At 38.6% G+C, this 25,871-nt stretch overlaps 1 protein-coding gene across 1 annotated transcript in view; it reads left to right on the forward strand.

Moving 5' to 3' along the window:
- Positions 1 to 18,307: 18,307 nt before the first annotated feature.
- The window catches only part of LOC124153873 (protein scarlet-like), a 158,725-nt gene continuing 151,161 nt past the window's right edge, over positions 18,308 to 25,871 (forward strand). Inside the window, exons 1-2 of the mRNA XM_046527254.1 lie at positions 18,308 to 18,419; positions 18,535 to 18,637. Of these exons, the coding sequence (XP_046383210.1) occupies positions 18,410 to 18,419; positions 18,535 to 18,637 (113 nt within the window). The 5' untranslated portion in view covers positions 18,308 to 18,409. The remainder of the gene's footprint in view (positions 18,420 to 18,534; positions 18,638 to 25,871) is intronic.

Below are 25,871 nucleotides of genomic sequence, written 5' to 3' on the forward strand. Positions count from 1 at the left end.
GAATTGGATGGATGAGGCAGATACTTTGTGGAGATCCATTATGAGATATGAAGTGAAACACTTTGCACTTTCCACATAAAAATTTATTACACTGGAGTCAACATGTTTCGCTGCACTGCAGCATTATCAAGACTAAACCTAGAAATTAACCATACCAATATATATACACAAATTGCACACTCCAAACATTTGAGGAAGGTGGGGTGGGAAGGAGGGTTTGGAATTTTAAACTGACTGTTGGTCTGGGGTGAGGTAGGGGGATGGTGACTATTTTCAGGTGCTCGGAGGGTTTTTTCCCCCATTAGCTGAGGGAGGTCAAGGATCGGAGAATGGAAGGGAAAAACATGTTCATTATAGTAATAACATCTTTCCTACTAATCACGCCTGAACATCCTGGTTATACTCTAGGTTCCTCTGTAGAATGGTCCTCATTACTGCTTTTGCATTACAGGTTGGCTTTCTTTTTCTGAAATAAGACTGATCTTTGCCCAATTACTCTTTTGCCCTCACCTCCAACCATCTGTTTAGAATCCTCAGTCTCTCCCCTCCGCAGCAGTACAGCAGTAAGTGCCACCACAAGGTTAAAGCTGAAACTACACTACTGGGGACCATGCATAAAATGACTCAATTTTCATTTTTCCATTGTTGAGGTCAATTTTTCCGTCACATTTCCTACAATGTTTGTCACTATCAATGTTTAGAAAAAGTTAGTTCTGTCGAAAGGAATGTAACACTTAACATTCTCAACTTACTTCTGCTAGCTATGGAGCTGCATTTAATTGACCCAGGCATGGTAAAGCCTCTAAATTCTCTTATCATGTGCATCTGCGTACAGCAAGGCCGAAGTCAGGGGTTCAAATCCTTTCCAAAATATTTAGGAGTGTTGAGTGTTTCCTCACAAGTAATTCTCATCCTCGAGGGTGGGTGAAGGTCTTTGATTGAGGGAAGGGGGTGAGGTTCATTACTTTCCGCGGCGCCTTGGTGGTATGCAATGCCTCTTCAGAGCCGGATCAAAGGGGGTTCTCGGGCCCTGGGCCACTCACCAAGTATGAGCCTTCCGCAGATATACAAATAAAATTTTCACTAATTGGAAAAACTGGAAGAAACCATCACATATAAGAGGATTATAACGAAGCTTAGTTTATTTTTGGTTTACATGTAGTCGTCTAGGTTGACGTTGATAAATGTTTAATGCTGCTGATAAAAAATACTTGATCTGCTGGTGTAGTTAATGGGTGCTTTTTATTCATGCGACTCACGCGTCGACTCACGGAATCTGTTTATAACTCACAAATTCTTGCGCGTAATCGTTTGTTGACTTGTGTCACAACAGTCAGTGACAAACACACAATGGAACGCGAAAACCGACACACAAATCGGCTTGTGTCAACGTGTGTCGATGAATGGAAAGCACCCAATCTAGCTTTGAACGCAACCCGGCACGAATTTTCTATTATTACGTTACAAATTGGAACACCTTGAAACAGTGGGCCTTCCACCAAAATGGGCCCCGGGCCACCCACATCCTATCTCCGGCCCTGTACCTCTCTAAAGGCCGTTATACACGGGGCACGTCAATGCGCAATCTGACGTACGAATGAAGGCGCAATCAAAACTGCGCCCACGCAGTCCACGAATCTTTTCTAAGAGCTGTCCACGAATCATCCCCCATACGGGGTTACATAACCAATAGTTTAAACAAAAAACGCAGTTAAACTTTTACATGATATTCCCTTAGAATTTAGATTTCATCAACTAGGAGCGATACTCCGGTCGTGATGGCATTCGACTCCTACCCAGAGGTCCTTGGTTCGATATTTGGTTGCGGCACTTACTTTTCGTGATTTGTTGCTATCTTTCATGTTACATTATCCTGCTGCTCATCATTATTTCCATTTCAGATGAAAATTTTATTTTCCTTAAGATTTTTTTTTTACGAAGATAACGTAAATGAAATTTGGCTTCCGTGAGAAAAAATTGCAAAAAAACTGACGCTTCTGGATCGCAGAAAAAGATTTCCACGCAGAAATAAACTTTTGATAGAAAATTATGGACATAATGATGAACAGCAGGGTTTTGTAAAATAAAATGTAGAAACATATTATGAAAAAAACACTGCCGCATTCAAGATTCGAACCTAGGACTTCTGGGGTGGAGTTAAAAGATGTAACCACAGGGCTACCGCTCTTACTATTAAATATGTATTTCTAAGGAAATATAATAGATCTGTAAATGTTTAATTGCGTTTTTTGTTTAAAATATTGTTTATAAAATCCCAAGTGGGGGGTGATTCGTGGAAATCTCCATGGACTACAACACTACGAAGTTTCATCGAAATCTGATACTTAGTTTTCTAACACTCCCCTTGTAAGTTACTTACTTCTCTGATCACTCTTGATTCCGCTACTGCCTCAGAAAGACGTACATTCTATATTTTTCCTCTCCGTCTTCCCCCCCCCCCTTGATCCCCGTAATAGTTTATGACTGCGGCCGGTTACAGACATTCTACCCCTCAAAACACTAGCACCTCTCACAACATCCCTCAATCGGTCGTCGACCGAAAAAATAACATATTTCAAATGAAATTGTTCATCGGAGGGTTCACTGTGGCCTAATTGTTATTATGGTCCTTATATTAATCAATTAATTGTAAGTGAAATAATACAAATTCCTGCACCTACCATTTTCAACATACCTCCCCATTTTTATCGTTTCTGTGGGACCTGGATAATTATTGGGGTCCAAAATGACATCCCATGAACTTCGATGAATTTCCTTGTTCTGGATGGAAAGTTTTTGCTGTCCTTGTGGCAAATTTACTTTCGAGGCTTACTAATTATCTCCCTTCGCGGATAATTTTAAGTGAAAGTGAGGTGAAAGAATTGAAGGTGTAACAAACGTAGTCAGAGATTAGAAAAGTGAAACTTCCTCAAATACGGGGAAAAGAGATAGAGCTGTCTATTAACTCTACTGTCAGTAAGATGATTTTGTAACAATTTGAGTTCTCTGGCAATATCGTATATCTCTGGGAAGACACGGAAAAATAATTTACGGTGTCTTCTTAAGTAGCTAACCATTCATCAACGAAAAGAAAAAACGCTGTAACTGATATCTTAAAAAGCTCCTTCTGCTTTGGAATGCAAACGCAATATCTCCATACACCATACTAATTAAAGAAATAATTATTAATCATGAAGTCCTTCCATATTAGGCAGTAGCCTCATAAATAGTAAGGAATGCCTGAAAGATGTAATTTGTTAGTTGTGTTTCATCACATAGGTCGTCTAAACTCTCCGTTTTCTAGTTTCCTAGGCCTTAAATGCATTCCTAATTATGCAAGCTCGCTAACTGACCGAGCTAGCAGGTTAGTGAGCCCACTGATAATAGTCACTCGATATCTATAGATCGAGCTCCTATCCGCAACCCTGTTGACTCGACCTCGATAGTGGAAGCCAAATCCCCTGGTTTGATCGTACGTCATTGAAGGAAGAATCAAAGGGGAAAAATATTTGGCCATCACCTAAAGGGGGGGAGCGGAGATTCCCCATATTGCGTAACGTCCTCGGGAAGGGCGGATCTAAGGTGCGGTTTGACTGATCCCCGTTATGTAACATGCCTATATTTTTCAGACCGATTGTAAAAAATGGATGGGGTCATGCGATGGATTCTTTAGTCACAGCGAGTCTCAGCTCGATGGAAATGTGAAGTGTCGCTCATATAAGGAATTTATGGAGCCCGTTGCCTCTAAAGGCCTGGTTACACGATGAACTAACCCGTATCTAAATGTATGAATGCGTGGATGAGCACTAAAATGCATCATGTTACCACAAAACTTGTGCAAATGCATGGACAGAAAATAGAACCTGTTCTAATTTGGTCCTTGTATTCATAAATTTTCCGGTCCACGAAAGTCATTCACGCAAATAGACATTAACTCATACGTGTTCATGTGCCGTGTATATAGGCCTTAAGGAAACATTTTCAAAATTGCATAGAGGCAGCATATAAAAATTGTTACCCATATACAAGAATTCTATATCAGAATTTTATAATGATTATAGTCTGTTAAATGTTAAGTAGGTAGAGCATATTCAACCAGATCCCCTCTTTGTTACACTGTCAACCTTATGTCATGGGTAAGAGCCTGATCCAGGGCCGGAAAGAGGAGGTTTGTAAGGGGGGCAGAGATCAGTTTGCGTCCCTACTACCCTGATCCTCCCTCACTCCCTTCCTTCCCTTCCCCTGTAACTTAAATATTATACGTACGTGAGCTACTTTTTTGAGATGCTGTAGTTGAAATTGCACAGCCTATGTTTTTTATGAAGAAGTTTTATTAATATTATTGTTAAACAATTTATGACCTAATAATTATTGTCACTAATTTAATTAGAAAAATGAAGTAACGTTTTTAATAAAAATTTCTAAATTTTCCGCCCCCTTTTATCTGCCAAGTCTAATACTGAATTCTTTTGTGTTGTAGTTCCGAAGTTCCCAGCCAAAATGGCCGCCTCCTGGGTGTGTCTCTGTTGAATTGTTTCGCAGGCATAATAAAAATTCACTTTTTATAAATTAAAATGAGTCATGACGCATAAAATTTTATTAGGATTAGGGATGTGGGTAGAGTTTGGGGCATATTGAGGGTATCGATGTTTCGGTTTTGTAGGAGGTTCATAGTCCTGGAGGTGACTTAACAGAGGGCTATTGGTGGCAGTGGCGCTGCAAGGGGGGGTTACGGGGGATAAAACCCACCCCAGAACTCACAGAAATTTTGAAGGTGAATCTATTTTACTTAACCCTAATACGGGCAACATATTTTTCTGACGTAATCGGGCAAGGTGAGTCCAATGGACTCTTTTAACTTATACTTTTAATTTAAACTATTAAACAGTGAAAAATATTACTTTTCATATCAATTTGTACATATTGTGCTTTTTAGAATCGTTTAACATAAAATTGATTTTTTTTTAACTAAAGTTATACATTACTCATTAATTTCATACATAGTCAAACAGCGAGTACAGTGGACCCTTTTGACTAATTCTTTCTGTTTTCACTACATAAAACACCAAATATTTATCGCTACATGTACAAAGTGATAAGTTTACATTATTTTCACAATTCAAACCGAATATTTGTAAAATGCACATTACTTTTTACATTTCGCGCAACAGAATCACCTTGCCCGGATTTGTGGGAATTCAGGGAAAAAAATTATTTCTAAGTTACGTTAATTCCGAAAGAAGTTTGAATGACTCTAATTTATAGGAAATATACAATTAGAAGAAGTAAAAAATTTACAACATGCTGACATTTCAATAACATAATAAAATTCTCAAAAATGTGATGCTATGAGTCCAAGAGACTCACCTTTCCCGTATTAGGGTTAATTGGATTAATATTACTTATAGAATAGTGTGAGGATTAATAAAATATCCCTCAGAAGGCCGTAAAACTAACCATTTATTGTAATTTTTTTCTGGCGGAGGGCCTCCGTACCTCCCGCTTATCCTGGCGGGTATGCCATGCCCCCAGGCCCTCCAGTATTAGTTGCGCCTGAAACCCCCCTAGCCTTAATTCCTAGCTGCGCCCCTGATTGGTGGCATCAAATGATTTAGAAAATTTTGATTGTGCACATTTCAAATCAGTTAGGACCGCCGTTACTTTTCAGATACTTGCGAATGGTGCGGTTGCTTACGGAGCCAAGGGCGGATCCAGAATTTTTTCTGTGGGGCACAAGGGTATCACGGGCAAACGGTCATCTCATACTTGAAATTTAAAACAACACACAATTACTGTACGAAGTGTTCTCATTATTTTGTTATGAAAGTTATTAATATGAAATTTTAGGACTGAGGCTCCGTAATACTCTAAACAAAACGAGCGTAATGATAACCGTATTAAAAATCTTGTCTATTTTTTAAGCGCCTGAGGTGGGAACGTGACCCCATGCCCCTCCCCAAAATCCGCCTATGCACGAAGCGCCTATGATTCGTCTCATGATTTTATTTTCTGCGATCTTGATTTTCTTTCAATGTAACGGAGTTGTGTGTAGCCATGCTGGAGACGCGTAAATCAATATTGCTTTGATCAGCGGCGTAACTTGAAATATGCTTTGGGAGGGAATGGGAGTCCCCCTCCATGCAACGGGGGGTCCGGAAATTTTTTGAAAAATGACATGCCTGGAAATATGTTTTACATCATTCTGACACTTAAAATTTAACTTTAAGCAGCTGTATTTATTATATGAGAAAACTAGACAATAGTGATACATAATTTTTCTATTTCTCTGGGGCTCTAGGTGGATCTATCCCCCTCATCCCCAATAGTTATGTCATTGGGTTTGATTGTTGAGTTGTACAAGACAGGGGCGCAGCTAAGAATTAAGGCTAGGGGGGGTTTTAGGCGCAACTAATACTTTGGGGTATGGGTGTATTGCATACCCGCCATGGTAAGTGGGAGTTGCGGGGGCCCTCCTCCAGAAAATTTTAAGATTAATGGTTCAAAATGACTAGTTTTACCACTTTATGGGAGATATTTGATTAATCCTAACACTATTCTATAAGTAATACCAATCCATTAAGTAAAATGGATTAAACTTACAAATTTCTCTGAGCTCCTGGGGGGGGGGGTTTATCCCCCAAAAACCCCCCCTCGCTGCGCCACTGGTACAAGAGAAGTTTCGTCTTGCCTCTGAAATCAGCCACTCGGGGCACGTGCCCCCTCTGCCCCACCCTAGTACCGGGCTTGACCTGATCACATGATACGTTAACACGTATGAGTTGATTCGTAAATTCATGAGCGCGAGGCAGGACGCCCAAAAATGCTCCGCGTGACCATATCACTTATGCGAATGCGTGAGCAGAGAAAGAACTTATTCTAATTTGGTTCACGCATTCGCATGTTCTGTTCCGGTCCACCAAAGACATGTGCGGTAACACACTATACCGTACGTGTATGAGTATCGTGTAACTAAGGAGGCAACCAACGTGAGGCCTTTAAAGTCGCTTGTTATAACAAATCCATCTCTATGAAGCAGACGTAGCAAGGTTTTCGGGTTGACCTCCGCGTCGTTTCATCTTCATGACGACAGCTTCGCCGGCGTTGCAGCTGGCGTCTTCAGGTTCGAAGTGTTTGATGCAGGTTTTTGCCCGTCTTATATAGCCCGCCCGTCTTTGAAGCATATGTTAACGTATTTACGCTGAAAATCCGCATTTTGAACAATCTCACGTGAGATTAGAGGGAGGGAGAAGATCCAAATCTCACGATGTCTCACGTAGAGGAGAAGGAGGTTTAGGTGTTCCAAAACTCGCCAATGTCACCTCACGTAATTAACCCATTATAACCCAATGTTGCTTCTGAGCTACATCAAAAAAGTTTAAGTTTTTTTATCCATTCAGGAAATATCTAAATTACGCATTATTTTGTGGTGTAAATAGTAATGATGAAATATTTAGCTTCCACAATAATTATGATTGGGTCCAAAATTTTCAATTTTTCAAAATGAAAAATCTTGAAATTTGATTTCTTCCAGAAACAGCTCTGGGTTAGAAAGGGTTAATAGACCTCAGCTAGTGGAATTTGCCGTCATTCCGAGTGAAGCTTTCAGACACTCCACACACAGAAACCTTCGAAGGTCGGGGAGGCTTCCCTTACCACGAAGGTGCACGGAAAAAAAGATTTGCTAATTATTATTATTTACGGGCGGCTTGCTCCGAGTCCACCTGTGGAAACCCAAAGCTATAGTTTATACATTGGCTATTTCCTCCCCTCGTTTCCAATAACCCTTCGCATAAAAAAGGAGACTACGTCATGGAGGCCTAGTCCTTCTCGTAGAAGCTTGGTTTTTGTCACGAATATAACAAAAGAGGAAATTATTTGTAATGGCGAGAACGCTTTAATTTTTTTACGGTTATTTTTCTGTTTATTTCTGTTTTAATTTGCAATCTCATCCGTAAGCTGGTGCAACAAAGACACTGAATACTAGAATACGTAGGATAAGTTCAATTACAGGTATTTCATACTCAATTATTTGTATAATGAAGATCACCTTTCATCGAGTGACTAAGTTATTTAGCTGTTAGCATCTTCAGAACGATAACTTTTGTAATATCTTGTTCATCAAAAGTTGTCATCTGCTACTCTTGAGATGGTTTTTTTATTTCTTTTTGCGGAAACACGTTAATCTCCTAGTTTTATGATTTTCAAAGAGAAGGATGCTTTTCTGGATAGAAAATCTTTCAAATGCGCACCCTACGCCGGTATTATTAGCTTTTTGATCTTAGTAGTTTTTATCAAACCGCTGTGGCCATTTTGATGGTATTTATCAATCACCATTTATCAAACTAGTCATTGCCAGGGGCTCATCCAGGTTTTTTTTCTGGGGAGGGCACAATGGTCTGACAGGTCTTCTCATATTTGAGATCAAAAACAAAATACAGCAATTACTGTAGAAAATATTCTCATTATTTTGATGTGAAAGTTATTAATTTGAAATAAAATGATAGAGGTTCCGTAATACACAAAATAAAATGGACGTAATGATAACCGCATTAAAAATCTTATCTATTTTTTAAGCGTCTGGGGGGGGTACGTGCCCCCGTCCCTCCCCCTTAGTTCGCCTATGTTCATTTGTACCGAAAATTCAATATTCCATATAAACCGAAAAGTTTGATGAATTTCATCAGAATCTGATATTTCTGACTAACTTTATTTTAGTGTGTGAAGATGTGCACGCCTGTGGCTTACAAGGAAAGTCCCTCAAGTATCACCTCTAATCACGTTCACATTTTGCTAGGCGATAGGAAATGGATTCCCACGAAGCATAGTTTTTGTTCCCGCCGACAACAGTCAATACTTTTCGAGATATTTGCGACGGAGAGAACAAAAAAAACGCCCAAATGTATGCTACCCGTAGCACATCAACACAATGGCAGTTACCGTCATCCTAGCAACAGTACATGCAAGGGGCATTTGGTGTGCTGCGGGTTTCCCACATTTAAGGTGCTTTCCTAATAATTTCCGTCGCAAATACCTCGAAAAGTATTGAGCGTTATCGGCGGAAACAAAAAATACATCTCGTGGGTATCCATTTCCTATCACCTAGCAAAATTTGAACGAGATCTGAGGGTGACACTTGAGGAACTTTCCTTGTTATTCCGGGGTGAGCTCAACCCTCACCTATTCGAACTAACTTTTGGGTTAAATGACTGCATGAGTGAAGGACGCCGTCATCATTTGAAGCGATAAGCTCTCTAGATTATCCGTGTTCATGAAATGGAGCCAACATCGAAGTTTCGAGTATTACCTTTTAGTTTTCATTCCAATTCAGAAGTCGCGAAATTGAGTTTTGCATCTTAAAAGTTATGCAACTACCTATTGATGATGAATATTAATTTCTTTAGCAAATTATGTGTTTGCGTCATTCATTGCTGCAAGCGATTGATCCTCCTGTTCTCTGGCTAATCGACAAGTTTTTCCGAACCACATTCCAAATCGCTGCCCAAGTGTTGTCTTACCCCTTAGAGGCCGCGCACATAGACAATGAATGTTACTGTTAGATTCGGTAATCATATTTGCCCTTACCTCCCTTTACCCAATACCGGAAATGAATGAATGAAAATGAATTAAACCGTTGTAACTCTGTTACAATTGCGTATTAGACGAAGCTTAATTTTCTTGACACGGCGTGGTTAGAATGATTACAAATTTTAGCCAATATGAAGCATAATATGAGTATTTATAGAATGCATTCCCTTTATTGAATGTAGCATTACATAAGCATCTCTCTCGCGCTGGGGACAATGAGTCGCATGGAGTCTGAAATATGACTTTAAAAGTAAAAGCTCGGTACAAGCTCGCGCTGAAAACGAAAGTTACGTATAGTTTCCTTGCAGAAGTGGCCTGGTGATGAGAATGAATTTTTTAACTAACGTAGGAGACGGATAAGGGATAAATAACATTGTAATAACAAGTATAACTGCAGTTGACCACCTCGCTAAACTGAACACCATTCACGCGCCGTTATACGTTAGATTCAGCCTATGGATCCGATTCATAAACAGCTTATTTTCAATGGAAGTTTGGTTTTAAATGAGTTGGTGTGCACTATGAAATGGGTCCTCGATGCAGGCTATTTAATTAATCAACTAAATAATTTTAATATAATTCATCCATTAAATTTAATGTTCTACATTGTGCATGTAAAATTTTATTGAATCTGAAGAGAAAATCTTTAGGAGCAGAAGCGGAATAGTAATTAAAATGAATTTTATTACGTACCGCAGGGGACGGTTCGGCGCAAAATCACCTTGAGATAAAGAGTTCAAATGGAGCCGATCATCTCACTGACTTCCACATCTACATACTACCCCGCAAGCCACCTCAATAGGCGTGTGGCGGGGGATGCTAATACACCAACCAGATACAAACAAAAAGGATTATTTCATAAATTATCAATTAAGTAACTTAAATTAAATTAATGAAAATTACGCTTCTCATTTATTAAAGCTCTTTGTTGCTCGGGAGAGAAAGAATTCCCATGCCTACTCGTTCGGCAAAATATCTCTCTTAATTAATCAATTCTCTCGGACTTGGAAATATAGTAGGGTTCTTGGATGCCGTTCTCCGTAAATTTTCCGTACTAACCACTACGCCAAAGTTATTCCTAATCCCGCAGGGTCTTTTCCTCCCCGCGGCCCTGTGGACAGAAAAATGCTTAAGCAAGAATTGTTTAGAGAAAATACATTTATTTATAGTAATAATACAAGTTTAAAATTTGGCTTCGGCTGTCACAAAGAGTATTTTCTTGAAATATTCGCTATTGGTTTGATTTCAAAAAAGGATCAGCTCTATAAGTTGGCTCAATTTATAATGCGGTCCTTCTCCTCGATGTATGTCGGCTTATATCCCTCAGATTTCTTCAGTGACAATACCGTGCACGCAAGACTGACGGAATGCCGTCAACAAAGTGAAGAAGCGTAGTTGTTAACTGAAAAACCCTAAGTATAACTCGTCCGTATATCTTCGTGAGGCCTAGGTAGCTATCAAATGCAATGCGATATGAAAATGCAATGTACCGCATGGTGAAATCAGCTTCCGATGCGTACGAGGTGTTACATGAATATGCATAAGATGCGAATTATTATTGTTAAAATTTTCGCCTAACAATTATTTAAAATAGGCTCGATGTCGAAATACTTCGTAAAAATGGCGATTTATGGCTTACTTAAATTAGGTTTTTAAAAATTAATTTACGTTAATTATAGGTCTATCTATCAAAATATTAATGCAGGGGCTGTTGAGGAAATAATAGAGGGGAAGCCTTTAAAACTGTGTAACGAAGAGTTGTAGAATTGTACGGGAAAAATCTCTCTCTAAATATTTTTACTTAATGTTTAAGAACCCTCCTTCATTAATCATCAGATGCCAATATTTTAACTTATGTACCTACTCCATAAAAATTTGAACTAACTCGCCGAAGCAGTTGAAAAGTGCTGTCCAATTACTTGAAAATTTGAGGACTACGTGAACAGTCATTAATCGAAGGATTTTTAGCTTAAATGAAGAAGATAATTTTTTTCATTCGTAAATGTTGAGTGAACGTTCACTTTTTTCAGCGTGATAGGCATAGAGTTTATATTTCTATGTGTAAAGTATTTATGGTGATAGGGTAGAAAACGATTTGTAGTTCAGAGTGAGCTACGCGTCCGATGTGCAAGAGCGCATTCATTTATTGGCCGCGAGAAGTTGAGGCTTGTGTATCTGCTCGAGGCACTTGAAGGGTCAAATCGAGACGAGAAAGGCGAAGCGGTTCGTTATACAAGCAATGAGAGCCATGTGCCAATCTGACGAATTCTTCGCTGAAGCATTGCCAGCGTCCCGGTGTTGATTTATCGACCATTCTTTCGCAACTGAGTTAAATGGCGGCAAAGTCAAAAGTCAGTTTTCTTGTATTTTTATTATTTTGCATTTCGATTCATATTTATTTCTCGGTGATAATTCTTTTTTAGATGACTGGTGAATTCGACCAGATCGTGAGGGCGGTCATATCGTGGATTGTGCTCATTATGGTGATTTGGGCATGCTACTCAGATAAGCCCATATTTTTTTACGCCGAATTCATGGATAATCTAATTAAACATAATGCTTCTATTTCTCTTGAGGTATTGTTGGTCACATATCAGGGAAAAGGTATTACTTATTAGAGCGTAAACGACGTGTAAAATAGAGAAGACTAGATAGAGGAGACCCTATTTCATCCAGTATAAGCTTGTTATTTATAGCCTCGCTGGGTGTATTTTTACCCTTGAAGTGCGGTAATGTTTTCTACGTTTTGCACGCTGATCGCGGCATTTACCCAAAATTTTCATTGCTGCCTGGATATCTTGCACTTAGGCACTTTCCTTCACCATAAGGATCGCTAAGGGACTTAACTCTACCAGACCAGCCCTCGTGGAAGGGGGTGCTTCTTGCACAGGGGGTCTCTTCTGCACTGACTGGCAACTAAAATCGTGAACTCTCGCAACCCAAGGGTTAATCGGTTTTCAAAAATGTCCACAACGCGGCGATGAAAGCGGAGTGATCAACTTAATCCCATAATTTACAATGCAATGGTCGCAATCGCAAGGAATAGTACTAAAACGTTATTGATTTGATAGATCACATCATCGAGAGTGTGGAATTCAGATTCATTCGTGAAATACGGATCGCTCTGCGCGTCAGCGACGCGAATGCCATCTTTTGTAAAGCAGTTTAAATGCGCGGTTGGAGACACATCCAGAGGCAGATTGCAGAATCCACTAACGTAAATATTTGTGTGTAAAATCTTCGACATTTAAATTTTTGGTGGAGATTTCCCCTATGAAGTTTTTCCGGTTTCGGCGGCGTTAGCAGCGCTGACACGTTTAAGTGGCAATGTTACGAACTACTGATATGTTGGTAACCATCGCCCGATCAGGCGATGGTTAAGAGTGATCGTAATCGCGGTTTTGATTTACGACCAAGGCTGTGTGAACGGGGTATCAGATTGTATATTGTATTGCTTTTGTGAAGGATTCCATATTCTCAGAACGAACATATACGAGAGCGATTTTCGGATACTACGAATTGGATCCCGATTAAAACCAGGAATCTTCTTGAGGTCCTTGTGAGGCCTTTTCTCCGTGCATGAAATGCAGTTTTGTTTCGTGATTGCTTGTACGGGGAACAATCTCTCGAATGGACGCGTATATAATCAATAGACTGATGCAGGGTGAAAGTGGAACTAACTTTGATTCCAATTCAATCTAAAGCAAACATTTTGATTATCGTCTTTTGTGCATAAGTATATATGCTTCGTGAAACTTCGGGAAGATTATTCTGATGATGGCGTAACATAAAATAGCATAGCAAAATAGCGTAACTAGAGTATCAAATTGGAAATACCATATAGCACTCTCATCCTCTGTTTAATGTAGTTAAAGCGGCATTGGCTGAAGCCAAGTGATGTACTCGAGTTGCCTACTATTTACGCAAAATGATCGTCAAAACTTTTAACAAAAGAAAACATAATTAAGAATGAAACTTGAGTTCAATTTTGCACCTCAGCACAATTCAAACGTCAAAAATGATTTTTAAAAAGGTATTTACAGTAGTAAGCTTGACTGGTTTCAATACTGCTGCGAAACTTTGCACTCTGAACTGTTGACAACACAACTTGACTTAATATTCACAATAAAAGTGGTAAATCCTAAATATATATATTTGTAATACAAACGATATGTAAGTCGTATGTACACGTCGGTAAACTAAATATATTTGCCTGATTAAGGCGGTGTCGGTGTAGTGGTTTTCGTTTTGCGATGTTGGTACCAGAGATCCCGGCGGCCATCTTGCTAGTTTCAGGCAGTTTTTCGCAAATATCTTTCTTATTTCATCATGAACTTGTACTTTTCCGTACATATTTAGATTTTTCGAAACATTTTGCTTCTAATGAATGCCGTTTCAACTACGTCTTGTCACAAACAGCTCCTCTAACTCGAAAAAAGCGTATTTCTCCATAATAGGCCATGCTAAATTATCCTAATTTTACCGTAAAATATCTCAAAAACGGCACACGAGAATCCATTTTTCTTTGGATCATTTAAAGTTCGTCTTTCAAAGACTATTTGACCAAATTTTTATCGAATTCTTGTTACTTTCACTGAGACACTCTTACTACATTAAACTAAAATTTGGAGTCAATTGATGTGGATGCGGCTCCTTCAGAACGAAGTTGTTGGTATGAGAATATCACACCTTTAAGAGCAGAAATTATTATTGCTGGCTTATAATTTTCGTTTTATGTGCTTGCTTTTTTAACGAGTATTTTTATCACTCGTAACTCAGAATTTCGTTTCATGATTTATGACTATTTTTTATTGTTTCACGTTCCCATTCAGCGAAACCTTCTGAATGGGCGCTCCAGCTCTGGGTGGGGCAGAAAACTCCCTGTTGATGGAGATAAAGGTGTCATTATGCTGGTCATGGATCTTGCTAACTATCCTGTGATAAGTATCCTCCTCCAAAGGAGCCTCCTGGGGCGTGCAAGTTGTCAAAAAATTGCTCATTTATATTCCGCTATGGTTGGCGGAGAAGGAAGACTTCTGGTTGGAATAAGTAGTCAGAGTAAGTGGCTGGCACTTGAGGTTTGTGGAGGACGTGATTGAAGGAGGGATGTTAGGTAAGCCGGTGGAAAGAAGATAGAGATCAGCCGACATCAGTGGGATGAGGGAGATGAGATGTAAGAAAATCCACGACTTGGATGAAATTATCCTCTGAGACAAGTGTTTTTAGCTGCGGCATGTCATTACTGTTTGCTCGCCGGCCTCGGTAGCGTTGGCTGTTTAATCAGTGCTTGCTCATTGTTTAACGGCGTGAATTTCTAATTACGTGCCAATAACATTTTTCTTCATAAAATATATCCAGAAACGCTTCAAGTACCATATTTTAATAAAATTTTCTGCTATTTTTTTATTTTTAAGGAAAAATTTGTATCAAATATGATACATTATGGTTGTAGGAAAATTTTTAAATTAAATGGATATGTATCATAGATTTGGAAATTTTCCACAGAAGTTTTTCATTTCACATACTCATTGAAAACTTCTGATTGGGGACGTACCTTTGCTAATTACATATAAGGTGCTCCGGGGTAACTGGGGCATGGGTCAATAAAAAGCATATTTATGGGACTTTTACGCTAATCAGGCTGGGACACGTACCTCTCCTTCTTTTGTTCCTTGAACAATACGCCAACACGCCACCCCATTGGAGCCATTTAGTTAGTTTGGGCTGCTGTGGAATTTTAGTGTGGAGATTTTTCAAAGCAAACCTGTCTCAGTGAGAATAGCTGGTTTTCATTGTTATATGGTGAGTAATTTCAAGCTATTAACTACATTAGGATAAGCATGAGGGTTGATTGTGTTCATGTATATGGTTGTTATAACTCTTAAACTTCCTGTAGTTTTAGTAATTGGGGTGTTCCAATTACCCCAAACGTTTTTAATAAATGGGGTAGCTGGGGCATGGTGATGGGGTAACTGGGTCTGTGTTGGGGTAACTGGGTCATGACGGACCCAGCTACCCCAACAGTTAACTTGAATAAGAACTGCACGGAGATGTTTATTGTGTAACTTCACCTAGCTCTGAAATAGCTTAAATATTCCTTTAATATAACCTTTTCGCTCAGCTGCAGATAATGGTGCGAAAATATAAGGAAAAATCAGAAGGGTGCTGGACTAACCTACTCAATTGAAGATCTTGAAAATGCTGTAAGTGATGTAAAAAAACAGGCACAAGACTGCTTGTGGAACAACATTATTTTATCCCATTGCTAGGAGTACGGTACAACATCACGTTTCTGAAACTCGGGGGAACGAACTCATATCTCAACGCCCAAGGTAGGGAGGTGGGTTTGTGACTTCTTATTTCTCTGATGCTGAGGAAGAGGGATTTGCCAATACAATAAAAGTTATGAAAAAATGGGTTTAGCCTTACTGGTGAAAAGGTATTAGGCATTGTACAGCGTTACATTGTTCTAAAGAAACTCGATACCATATTCAAAAATCAGCGGCCTGGCCCAGACAAGTTTTTTTCGCTTCGAAAAAGAAATAGCCTATCCATTAAAGTTTCCTCAAAGCATTCAATGCTCTCGTTGTGACCAAACTAATCCTGAAGTAATTCTTGGATTTTTCTTAAAATTAATGGATCTTGTACAGAAACTTGGTTTGAAAGGGAAGCCAGGCCAAATATTTAACTGTGATGTGACTTCCTTCTTCTGTCAGGATTCCTTCAAAACCTAAGGGCGCTATTAATCAAAATATTCAACGCAAAACAATCACCTCTGGTAGAGAAAACACGGCAACATTTCTTTATGTTTCTGCTAATTGTAAGATGCTTCCTTTATTATATGTTTTGAAAAGATAATCCGTGAGGGCATCGTTACCGTCCTAATACTACGGCCTTAACATTCTTAATAATAAAAAAGCAGCGTTAACCAATATTTTTTTCTGATCATTTAAAGTACTTTGATAGATCCAGTAACCCAAAATAGATATAGTAGTGCTCAAACGGGATTTTCCATGGGGTCCACCCCTAAGTCGTGAGGTAACTGGGGCCCACTGAGACGTAAAAAACATATTAATATAAAATATTGTTAAATAGTAGAAATTACATTCAATTCGCATGACGTGCTAGTACGATTATTGATAAATCATTACGTGTTTTTTCCTCAGCCATTCACTGAGGTTATCAGTACAAAAAAATATTTGAAAATGATATTGTACTATCACATTGAAAAACTATGCCCCAGTACCCCGGAGCACATTATAGGTAAGTATTACTCGACTAAATCCTCTTAATCGTTTCTCATGCGGGTAGCTGACTTCCTTCAACATAATTAGATGCTGATTGCCTTTGGCACCTGCTGACTGCTTAAAGAACCACTTAGTATAGCAACGGGGTGTATAATATCTATACACTATGCGTTAGGGAGGAAGAATTTTGCCCTTCGCCATTAACCGGCAAGGGGTGTAGTGTATAATATGTGATAGAAAATGCAACGAGGGGTTAAGGTCGTGGGTTCGAGCCCTGCGAGAGTGGATATTACAGCATCCAGGGTATAGTTGCATGTGATAGTCCAATACTTAGATAATAGAGCTTGAAGAAGAGTATTTTGAATTTTATACAACTTGGAACCACTTTTTCACGCCCCATGTTGTAAAATAGGGACCCGGTAAATAGAACATTTTCGTCATCATGGTGTCCGTGGGAGTATTCAACGGCAATTTCCATTCACGTCATTTTTTTCAGTATACCAGTATGCCTTTCCAGTTGTACTTCGACATATCATTGTGTATATGACATTCCGTCTCGTATAATAATAACCGAGACATAAAATGAATAAATCGGCGGTTAACAAAAACTGAAACATCGGGTATTCCTCCAATGACGATCTCTGCTACCAAATGATCATATTTGTCGTTCCTTTTCCCAAAAAGTGTGTCTTTCATAGGAATTAGATAAATAAAATGGTCTTATTTAAAATCTCACTCTTCAGTGTTATAATAAGTAGATTTCCCGTCACCTTGGCAATCGCGTCTCGCCCGAAGCTGTAATATGGGGCAAGGTCGTAACCGGCGGGAGGGCAAGTGGTTCAACTCTTCCGCTCAAATATGTTTTGCAGGTATGGTCTTAAATGTACCCCATTCAAGTGAACCCCTTGTAAATGTATGTATGAAATTTGGCCCTTCTCCGTAAAAATCTAACCCCTCAAATTATTTCATGGGTCAACCGCAGGTACATTATTGTTTTAACCCATCAGAGGTATACAGAGCATGATATTAATATTTCTAGCTCCGAGTTAAAATGCACAATTTTCCCTCCCAGACAGTATTCTCCGGAATAAAGAAAGGCCTCGTCCGCGTCTTAAAGAAATAAATTGTCCTGCGAAACAATAGCTTCCGAGGACGTATCCATATCTCAGTTCGTGCATATTTCCTCATGTCTACTGAAAGCTATTTCCATTTTAACTTGTCTAGATTTGGAAAAAATCATTGAAAGTGATGCCACCGGAATAAATATTATGAAGTCAGCCCAACGAAACAGCTGATGGACATGAAAATTTTAATCGGAGGGGAGTAAAAGATCAGTAGTGAACTCGTAACGCGGTGCGATCTTGAAAGGAGTGCACAATTTACATAATTATCGTTATGTAACGAGTTTCACTAGCCCCTTTTACCTTTATCCCGGCGAGCGCTAACTCTCTAGCGCTATATCAGATGAATGTGGATATCGTGTAGCGGCACTTGCACAAGGCCTCAGCTCCTTACCTGAAAGTCAGTGTTGGATTAGGTTCGTTCCGAGCTGGCAGAGTGCACCGACTCGAGGAAAAATGTTTTGGAGTAAGTGGAGTGCAGTTGGAACCGTGGGCGTCTGAGAGAACCACGGATTGTGTGTTTTTCTTCAATTTTTGTGTGTTGTTCGTTTTTTTTCAACGCCGGTTTTCACTTTCCCTAGGTCGGCAGACCCATATGAGGCGACCGACAACTTTCACGTTGTGCGAAGGGATTAATCTCGACAATGAACTTCCACCGAAAATGACGCCTCTGAAACGGAAAATGTGAGTGGATTTAAGTTTTTGGACTCTTCTTTTCGTAAACAGTGGTCGACAACCCGCTTTATGTATTTGGCCTCCTTAGCAATTTCGAGCAACTAATAGTTGTCGGTAATTTTTTCTTTAACTAACGAGGTTACGAGTTCATGGAGTGCATTGCTGATATTGAATAGACTTAACTACAATTTCATAAACATTTATTCTCCACGTAACGGCATTTTCAATTCAATTACCCTTGGCAATTTGAATATGTAGGCCACAGAAATGTGACGGATTCCGATCTCTGACATAGATTATACATATGCATAGGTTCGACTATAAATACATACATAGATTCCATATTGACGGCGCGGCTGTGATTTCTTGATAAATACGGCTGAGCCCCCACCCCATCCCTCATAGTTTTAACATTTTTCGATAACTATTGCATTTCCTATTACATCACTCTGTCTCAACGCTCGAAACTTCATTAAATACCCCTTTATGATATCGTGTCCGATTTATTTTTTCTCCCTTCTTCGAGGGCTCCAGGGAATTTTCCCAATTTTTAGATGCACCACAGAGTGACTGTAACGGTTTCTCGGTAACTTCATATTTCATTTCCAACCGGGAAAATGTGTCGTGGCAATAAATATTTTGTTCTTAAGTGAAAAGTGTGTTACACGATTTATAATTCGGCCCAAGATGATTCTGTTATTACATAATTACTTATAGATATCATATTATGTACGGCAGCTTTGTTATAATGGCTGCATAGCTTTATCACGTGTTTCGTAGAGCAACACTTCCCTATTTCTTTACCTTTTCTAAACAAAATCCAAGGATAGATCATTGTATTCGACTGGAATTCGCACGTGGCATATTACTTAACCTGGATTATCGATAATTTTAGCTGATTATCGGCATGTATCGTGCAACAAGATCGATATAATTCTTCTCCAATAGTATAATGATTATTTTTATTGATAGGACATAAAATATCTGTTTTCATGAATGAATGGTACGAAGAACGTGAGCAGATTGTGTGTTTGAAAGGTGATAGAATTTTAACATTTTAACGATGGCATTTAGCTTGGAAACCATGAATGATAAAGTTACATTAATCAAAGTGGTGGCTCAATTAGGCCCGCAAACGCTATTAATTAAAATAATTCGGTAGATGGATGGAAAAGATAATTTACGACGAAAATAAGAGTCTTCTATATTCAGCCATTATCTTGTAACTTTTTAATAAAAAATAGGGAAAGTCACCGCCCGTTTTTAATGAGTTTGTGACGCATTTGGAGTTCTGGCTCAGTTTGGAGTTTATTCGTAACAGGAGAATCTTTCATTGTTGGTTGTACTCGGTTACGAGAGAGTGAGCAACGAGGAAACGTGCAAGGCCCATGCATGAGGCCAAGGAGTTGCTTGGAAGCGGCGACTTACTCCGCAGAAGTTCATTACGTCATCAACTTATCCTTGAAAGAGATTTAGGCCGTAGATATTTCGTCACAAGCAGATCGAGCTTTAGGAGACAGATCGAAAAACGGAAAAATGCTTGCTTCTTAATCTTCAAAACTCTCTCACAACCGCCATCAAAATAAAATTTGAGTAGGAGCCCATGGATATATTCTTTACGGTGGGGTTATTCTGCAGCTATTGACACATAATTTTCTACCCCTATATCACGTGTAAATTGTCTTCGGAGATAAAACAATCAAGCTCCATCTCCTTAGTTCCTCATCACGGTAAGAGTAATCAAAACACCATCGTCCCCTACCGATAGTTACATTCAAATATCCAATTTTTAATTCAAAATTATGTGGATCTATTATGCAACTTAATGGCTAATCTACTTTTTTATTTTCTGTTTATTTTCGCACAGTGCTTTAAAATGTAATTTCTGTAATTTTGTTTCACCAAGACTCTGTGACTCAGTTTCACTCAGAAGCCTTCCGCGGCTAACGTACTTTAAAATGTGTGTATCACTTTTAATTCCTGGGCATATAATTCAGAGAATATAACAATCAAGCTCCATTACTTTAATTCCGCATCATGGTAAAAATTATTACACATTATCGTTTCCTACCGCTATTAACATCCGAATATAAAATTTGATATTCTAAAGAAAACGGGAATATCTCATTTATTTGCTAAAACATTTAAACTTAAGAAACTTATAAAATCTTGACGCTCGCTTCTAAGTCTGTAGTTGCGTAGGCATTTTGTCCTATTCGATGTCATACACGTGTTAATGCATCGGAGGTTGCGTTATATAAGTGGATCAGTCATAAGAGTTTATGTAAATAGAACTGGTAATATGGTCCTGTACATCAATGTCTCAATATTTCCCATTCCTCATTACGCATATTCAATAATGTAATCTCGTGCAAATTTACATATGTTTCGTGATATTTTTTAAATATTTTTTATTTTAATAACTATTTAATGCATCAAATATTTAACGAAATACTTCCGCTTAGGTCCAGCTGGAGTTTTTAAATGTTTAATAAAGAATAAAGAAATATTTATTGTTCTTGGACCTTTATGGTCCACTAAGAACATACAAGGGCTTACATTCATATTAGAGCTCAGTGCACAGAAGAATAAGATACATGCAAAAAAAATAGAAAATAAATTGTAACAGAATATAGTGGCATATTGGTACAATTACATTTTTTCTTGTAATAGCATTTTAGTGAACATTAGATTTTTAAAAGACATCAGTGATTTTGCGGTTTTGATTGGTTCAGGAATACCATTCCATAGCCTTGACCCAACAACTGAAAATGAATTATCAAATGCAGTGGTTTGATGTTGAGGAACAATTAAAAAATCAGCTGATAATCTAGTTACAACATTGCGATATTTCTCTTTACTCTGAAAAAATTGCATAATGTATTCTGGCTGTTTGCAATTAAAAAGTTTGTATAAAAAAGAGGCAAGCATGTATTGCCTCCTTGTTTTTGCTTTAAGCCATTCTAATTTAGAGAAATAAGGGGATATATGTTCATCTTTTTTAAGATCATAAATGAACCTAACACACATATTTAATTGCCGTTGAATCAGGGTGTTAATCTTTTCGGTTAGGTCATTATATACAAGGCAGCAGTAATAAATATGGGGGAATATTAACGAGGATACAAGTTGCTTGCGTGTATGAGAGGGCATAAGGTTTTTATGAATTTTTAGCTGAAACAAGATCATGTTGATCTTATTGCTGATGGTTTTAACATGGTTTTGCCAAGACAAATTAGGCATCAATAAGACTCCAAGATTTTTAACGGAGTTTGCATATGATATTTCGGCATCACCAACAAAAATCTTGGGCAGAACATCAAAGTCGACATGTTTGAGTAGTTTTGAGGTACCAAATAACATAGATTTTGTTTTCCTAGGGTTAAGCACAAAGTTATTGTCTGCAGCCCATGAAGTGATGGCCTGAACGTCCTGATTTACTTTGGAAATTGCATCATTCAGCTCATACAAATGACAGTGAAAATAAATCTGTAGGTCGTCGGCATATAAGAGATATTTACAGTTTAGAATACACCTGGGCAGATCAAGGACATACAGGGAAAATAGGAGAGGACCAAGAACTGACCCTTGGGGGACCCCGCAATGGACAGTAGTCCATTGCGATGTATTCCCATTCGCGTCCTTGACTGCCTGTTGACGATCTTTTAGATAGGAGTAAAACCAGTTAAGTGAGGAACAGGAAAAATTAAGGTTTTTCAACTTGTGGAGAAGTTTGGCGTGATTAACAAGACCAAAAGCATTGGTGAAATCAAATAGTACCAGAATTGTAACCATCCGTTTATCAATTCCTTGACGTATATCATCCGTTAATTTGAGTAGCGCTGTTTGCGTAGAGAAGTTTTTCCGAAATCCAGATTGATATGGATCATGCAAGTTGCATTGGTCCAGATAATTCGTTACCTGCTGAAAAACGATTCTTTCTAAGCATTTAGAAAGAGAGCACAGAATAGAGATTGGCCGATAATCACTGGGAGAAGTTGGTTTTTTAACTTTTTGTATTGGTGTGATTAGTGAATATTTCCATACATTCGGAAATTCAGATGACGATAAGGAAAAATTATAGATATCAAGTATTACAGGTAGAAGTACAGTTGACGCGGCCTTTATAAATTTAACTGAGATTCCATCGACCCCAGTTGAGTTCGATTTAGAGAGAGATAACGTTTTACGTAGGTTGTGTGGGGTTACGTGTTGGAAGAAGAAATTTCTCTCGTTATAGGGTACAAGTGGATCAAGGTTAGAGAGACTGAATATGTCAGCAATGTTATTTGCCTCGAAGGTAAAGGCGGGAGTGAAGTGCTTGTTTAGATCATCGATAGATAATTCATGTAAGGGCTGCTTGTTTCGTCGCTGCACGAGTCCAAGACTTCTAAGTTCCCTCCAGACCTTGTTTGGTTCTGTCAAATTGGAGAAGGTGGTTGCATAATATTTTTTCTTGGCTTCCGTGACGAGATGCTTTACCTGATTACGCAAGACGATAAACTCAGTGTAAGCAGTCTGGCTTTTTGTTCGTGTGAAAATTCTACGTGAAATATCACGTTCCTTCATTTTTTGCTTAATCTCACTAGTCAGCCAGGGGGCTGAAGGCCGTCTAGGTGCGCATGTTCGCAGGGGGGCATGACAATTTATGCACTCTAAGAATTTCTGATTAAAGAGTTCTAATTTTGAATCAATGGACGAGGAGCTAAATATGTTGTTCCAGTCAAAGGTGAGCAGGTCGTCCTGAAACTTTGCTGTATCGAAATTATTAAGATCACGATACAGAATTTTAGGTATAGGAAGACGAGGGGAATTGAATGAATAAGAGAGTAAAATTTTGTCATGTGCGGAGAGGAAAGGCACAGGGAATTGTGAGAATGAAGAGAGTTTTTCAGGGGAATCAACTATACAGAGATCAAGGAGAGTATGACTATGTTGCTGTATGATGCGTGGGCTGCGTTGAGGCCAGATGAAGATTATAATTAAAAATGAAATTCCTGATGAAGGAAGAATGACAGCTGTCCCGTAGCAAATCGGCGTTAAAGTCACCTACAATTACAATGTTTTTATAGTTTGGACTAAAAGTTGTATATGCTTCTTCAATATCAGTCAAGGACCCAACATTTGGAGGTCTGTAAACAAAAAATAGAAGAAGTTTAGAAAGGTTTATACCATGCACTTCAATAACTATGAACTCGGGTCGGCATTCATAGGTCGCGGAAGAGGTCGCCAGCACCGACGAACTCAGTCGACGATGAATGAAGGCACCAACCCCGCCACCGCCTTTCCCGGTCCGATCATGTCTCAGCAAGTAATGTTCACTAAGATCAACCATGCTATCAGGAATATTTGGTTTTAACCATGTTTCGGTTAAACAGATTATATCACTTACACAGGAAGAAAAATGAACCCGAAATTCGTCGATATGACACAGTAAAGATTGACAATTGACGAGGGAAATGTTGATTTCATTAGCAATTGGTAGGCCTGCGGGAAGAGAACAGGCCCCCGTATGTTATTTTAAGCAGTCAAGGTCAGTTTCAACTAGGATAGAAATGCGTTCACCACCATCATGGACCCGAGCAAACACACGGCCATTACGAATCCACACGTATTTGATTTTACCTTCTTTTTTAAGTCCCCTGGCCATTGCATATAGCTTTCGGTTTAAGGATGTCGAGGATTCATTAATGTAGACAGGAGGGTTGGTAGGGTTCTGGTCGGCGACGATGTCGTTGAGTTTCAGGTTCCGTTTTGTGCGTCTACCATTTAAAAATGCAGCAGCAGTGCTAGATCGTAGAAAACGGACAATAATAGGGGCAGGTCTAGGTGAAGGGTGAGAGGTTGCAGAACGGTTGGAACCACCCCTGTAGGCGTAATCGATTTCACTTGTATCCACTTTAATTCCCACAGCGATTCCAACTTGACAAATCAGGGCCCCAGCTACCTCCCCTTCGGAGTAAGGAATGCCGTGGATCTCAATTACGTTCCGGAGTTGCTCTTGCTCAACGCGATTAAGGCGAGCTTCCGTATCACTTAGTTGTTTCTTTAGGCTGATGTTTTCACTTAATAGGTGATTCAGGGAATCAGTTATTTTCACAAGGGAGGCATTGAGGAGCTCGAGAGACTTTGCTTGACCCCCGAACGACTCCTCCCAGCGAGATATTGATTTGCGAATTTCACTTTGATCCGACCGGATATCAGCAAGATTAGCAGAAAAATCTTTCAAGATATCACTCACACAATCAGGAGACAAACTGGAACTTGCGGACTCGTTCTCAGGAGCTTTTCTGATTTGCTCTCCATCACTGCCACAGCCGATCTTAGCCCGACAAACTTGAGAAACGACTTCATGCCCATCAGAACTGAGGAGGATAATGGAACTCGTAATTACGGATAAGTAATTTTTTCAGGTTCGCCATCAATTTGCATGTATGACGGGTCCTTACCTTGGTTGCGAAAAAAGTTATTTTTCAGCCATATACAATATGAGGACATAAATATTTTTATTTAAATTACATTTTCTCAAATCCAAAAGTTAGGAAAAAATCTTCTATGGGAAAATAATATCATAACTTATGATTTTATTGGAGCTTTCCTTTACCCAGAAAATGAAGTTATAGGTGCAAATGAGCTGGTGGCTACCTAATCACCGAATTAATGTGGCAGATAAATGCAAATTATCGTCGATGGGAATCTCCAACTTTTTTGCTGAGGTGCCCTTTGCGATAATAAGCCAAAATATGGTAGCCACTCTTGGTTTAACTGCTCAATCGAGAACATGCAAACAAAAAGTATTTAATCACCTATTAGTGATTAATGAAAACTGTCTTAAATACGCTAATAAAAAAGATAAAGTTTGGGTAAAAAAGAAAATATACTATTTAAGATATTTGCTGATGTAAAAATTATATTATGCATATTCAATTTTATTTATCCATTACATAATTATTAGTTCATTATATAATCAAAAAACATAATATAAATTTTACTTTTGTGTATTTGTAATTATAAATATATTTTCAGATCATAATATTATATAATGCATTATTATTCATAAATTGAAATAATAAAAACATATTTAATGCATTTTTTACATTATAAAATGCCTTAATTCTCAAAATATTTTATAATTTTTATTATATTTATTAAGTTAAATATATAAATCATTTAAGGCTTTATTTGTTTTAAAATGAATACAATTACGTATTAAATCAAAACTAACTTTGACGCTGTGGAAAAG

Source organism: Ischnura elegans, chromosome 2 (assembly GCF_921293095.1).
Source record: "Ischnura elegans chromosome 2, ioIscEleg1.1, whole genome shotgun sequence".
Lineage (NCBI taxonomy): Eukaryota > Metazoa > Arthropoda > Insecta > Odonata > Coenagrionidae > Ischnura > Ischnura elegans.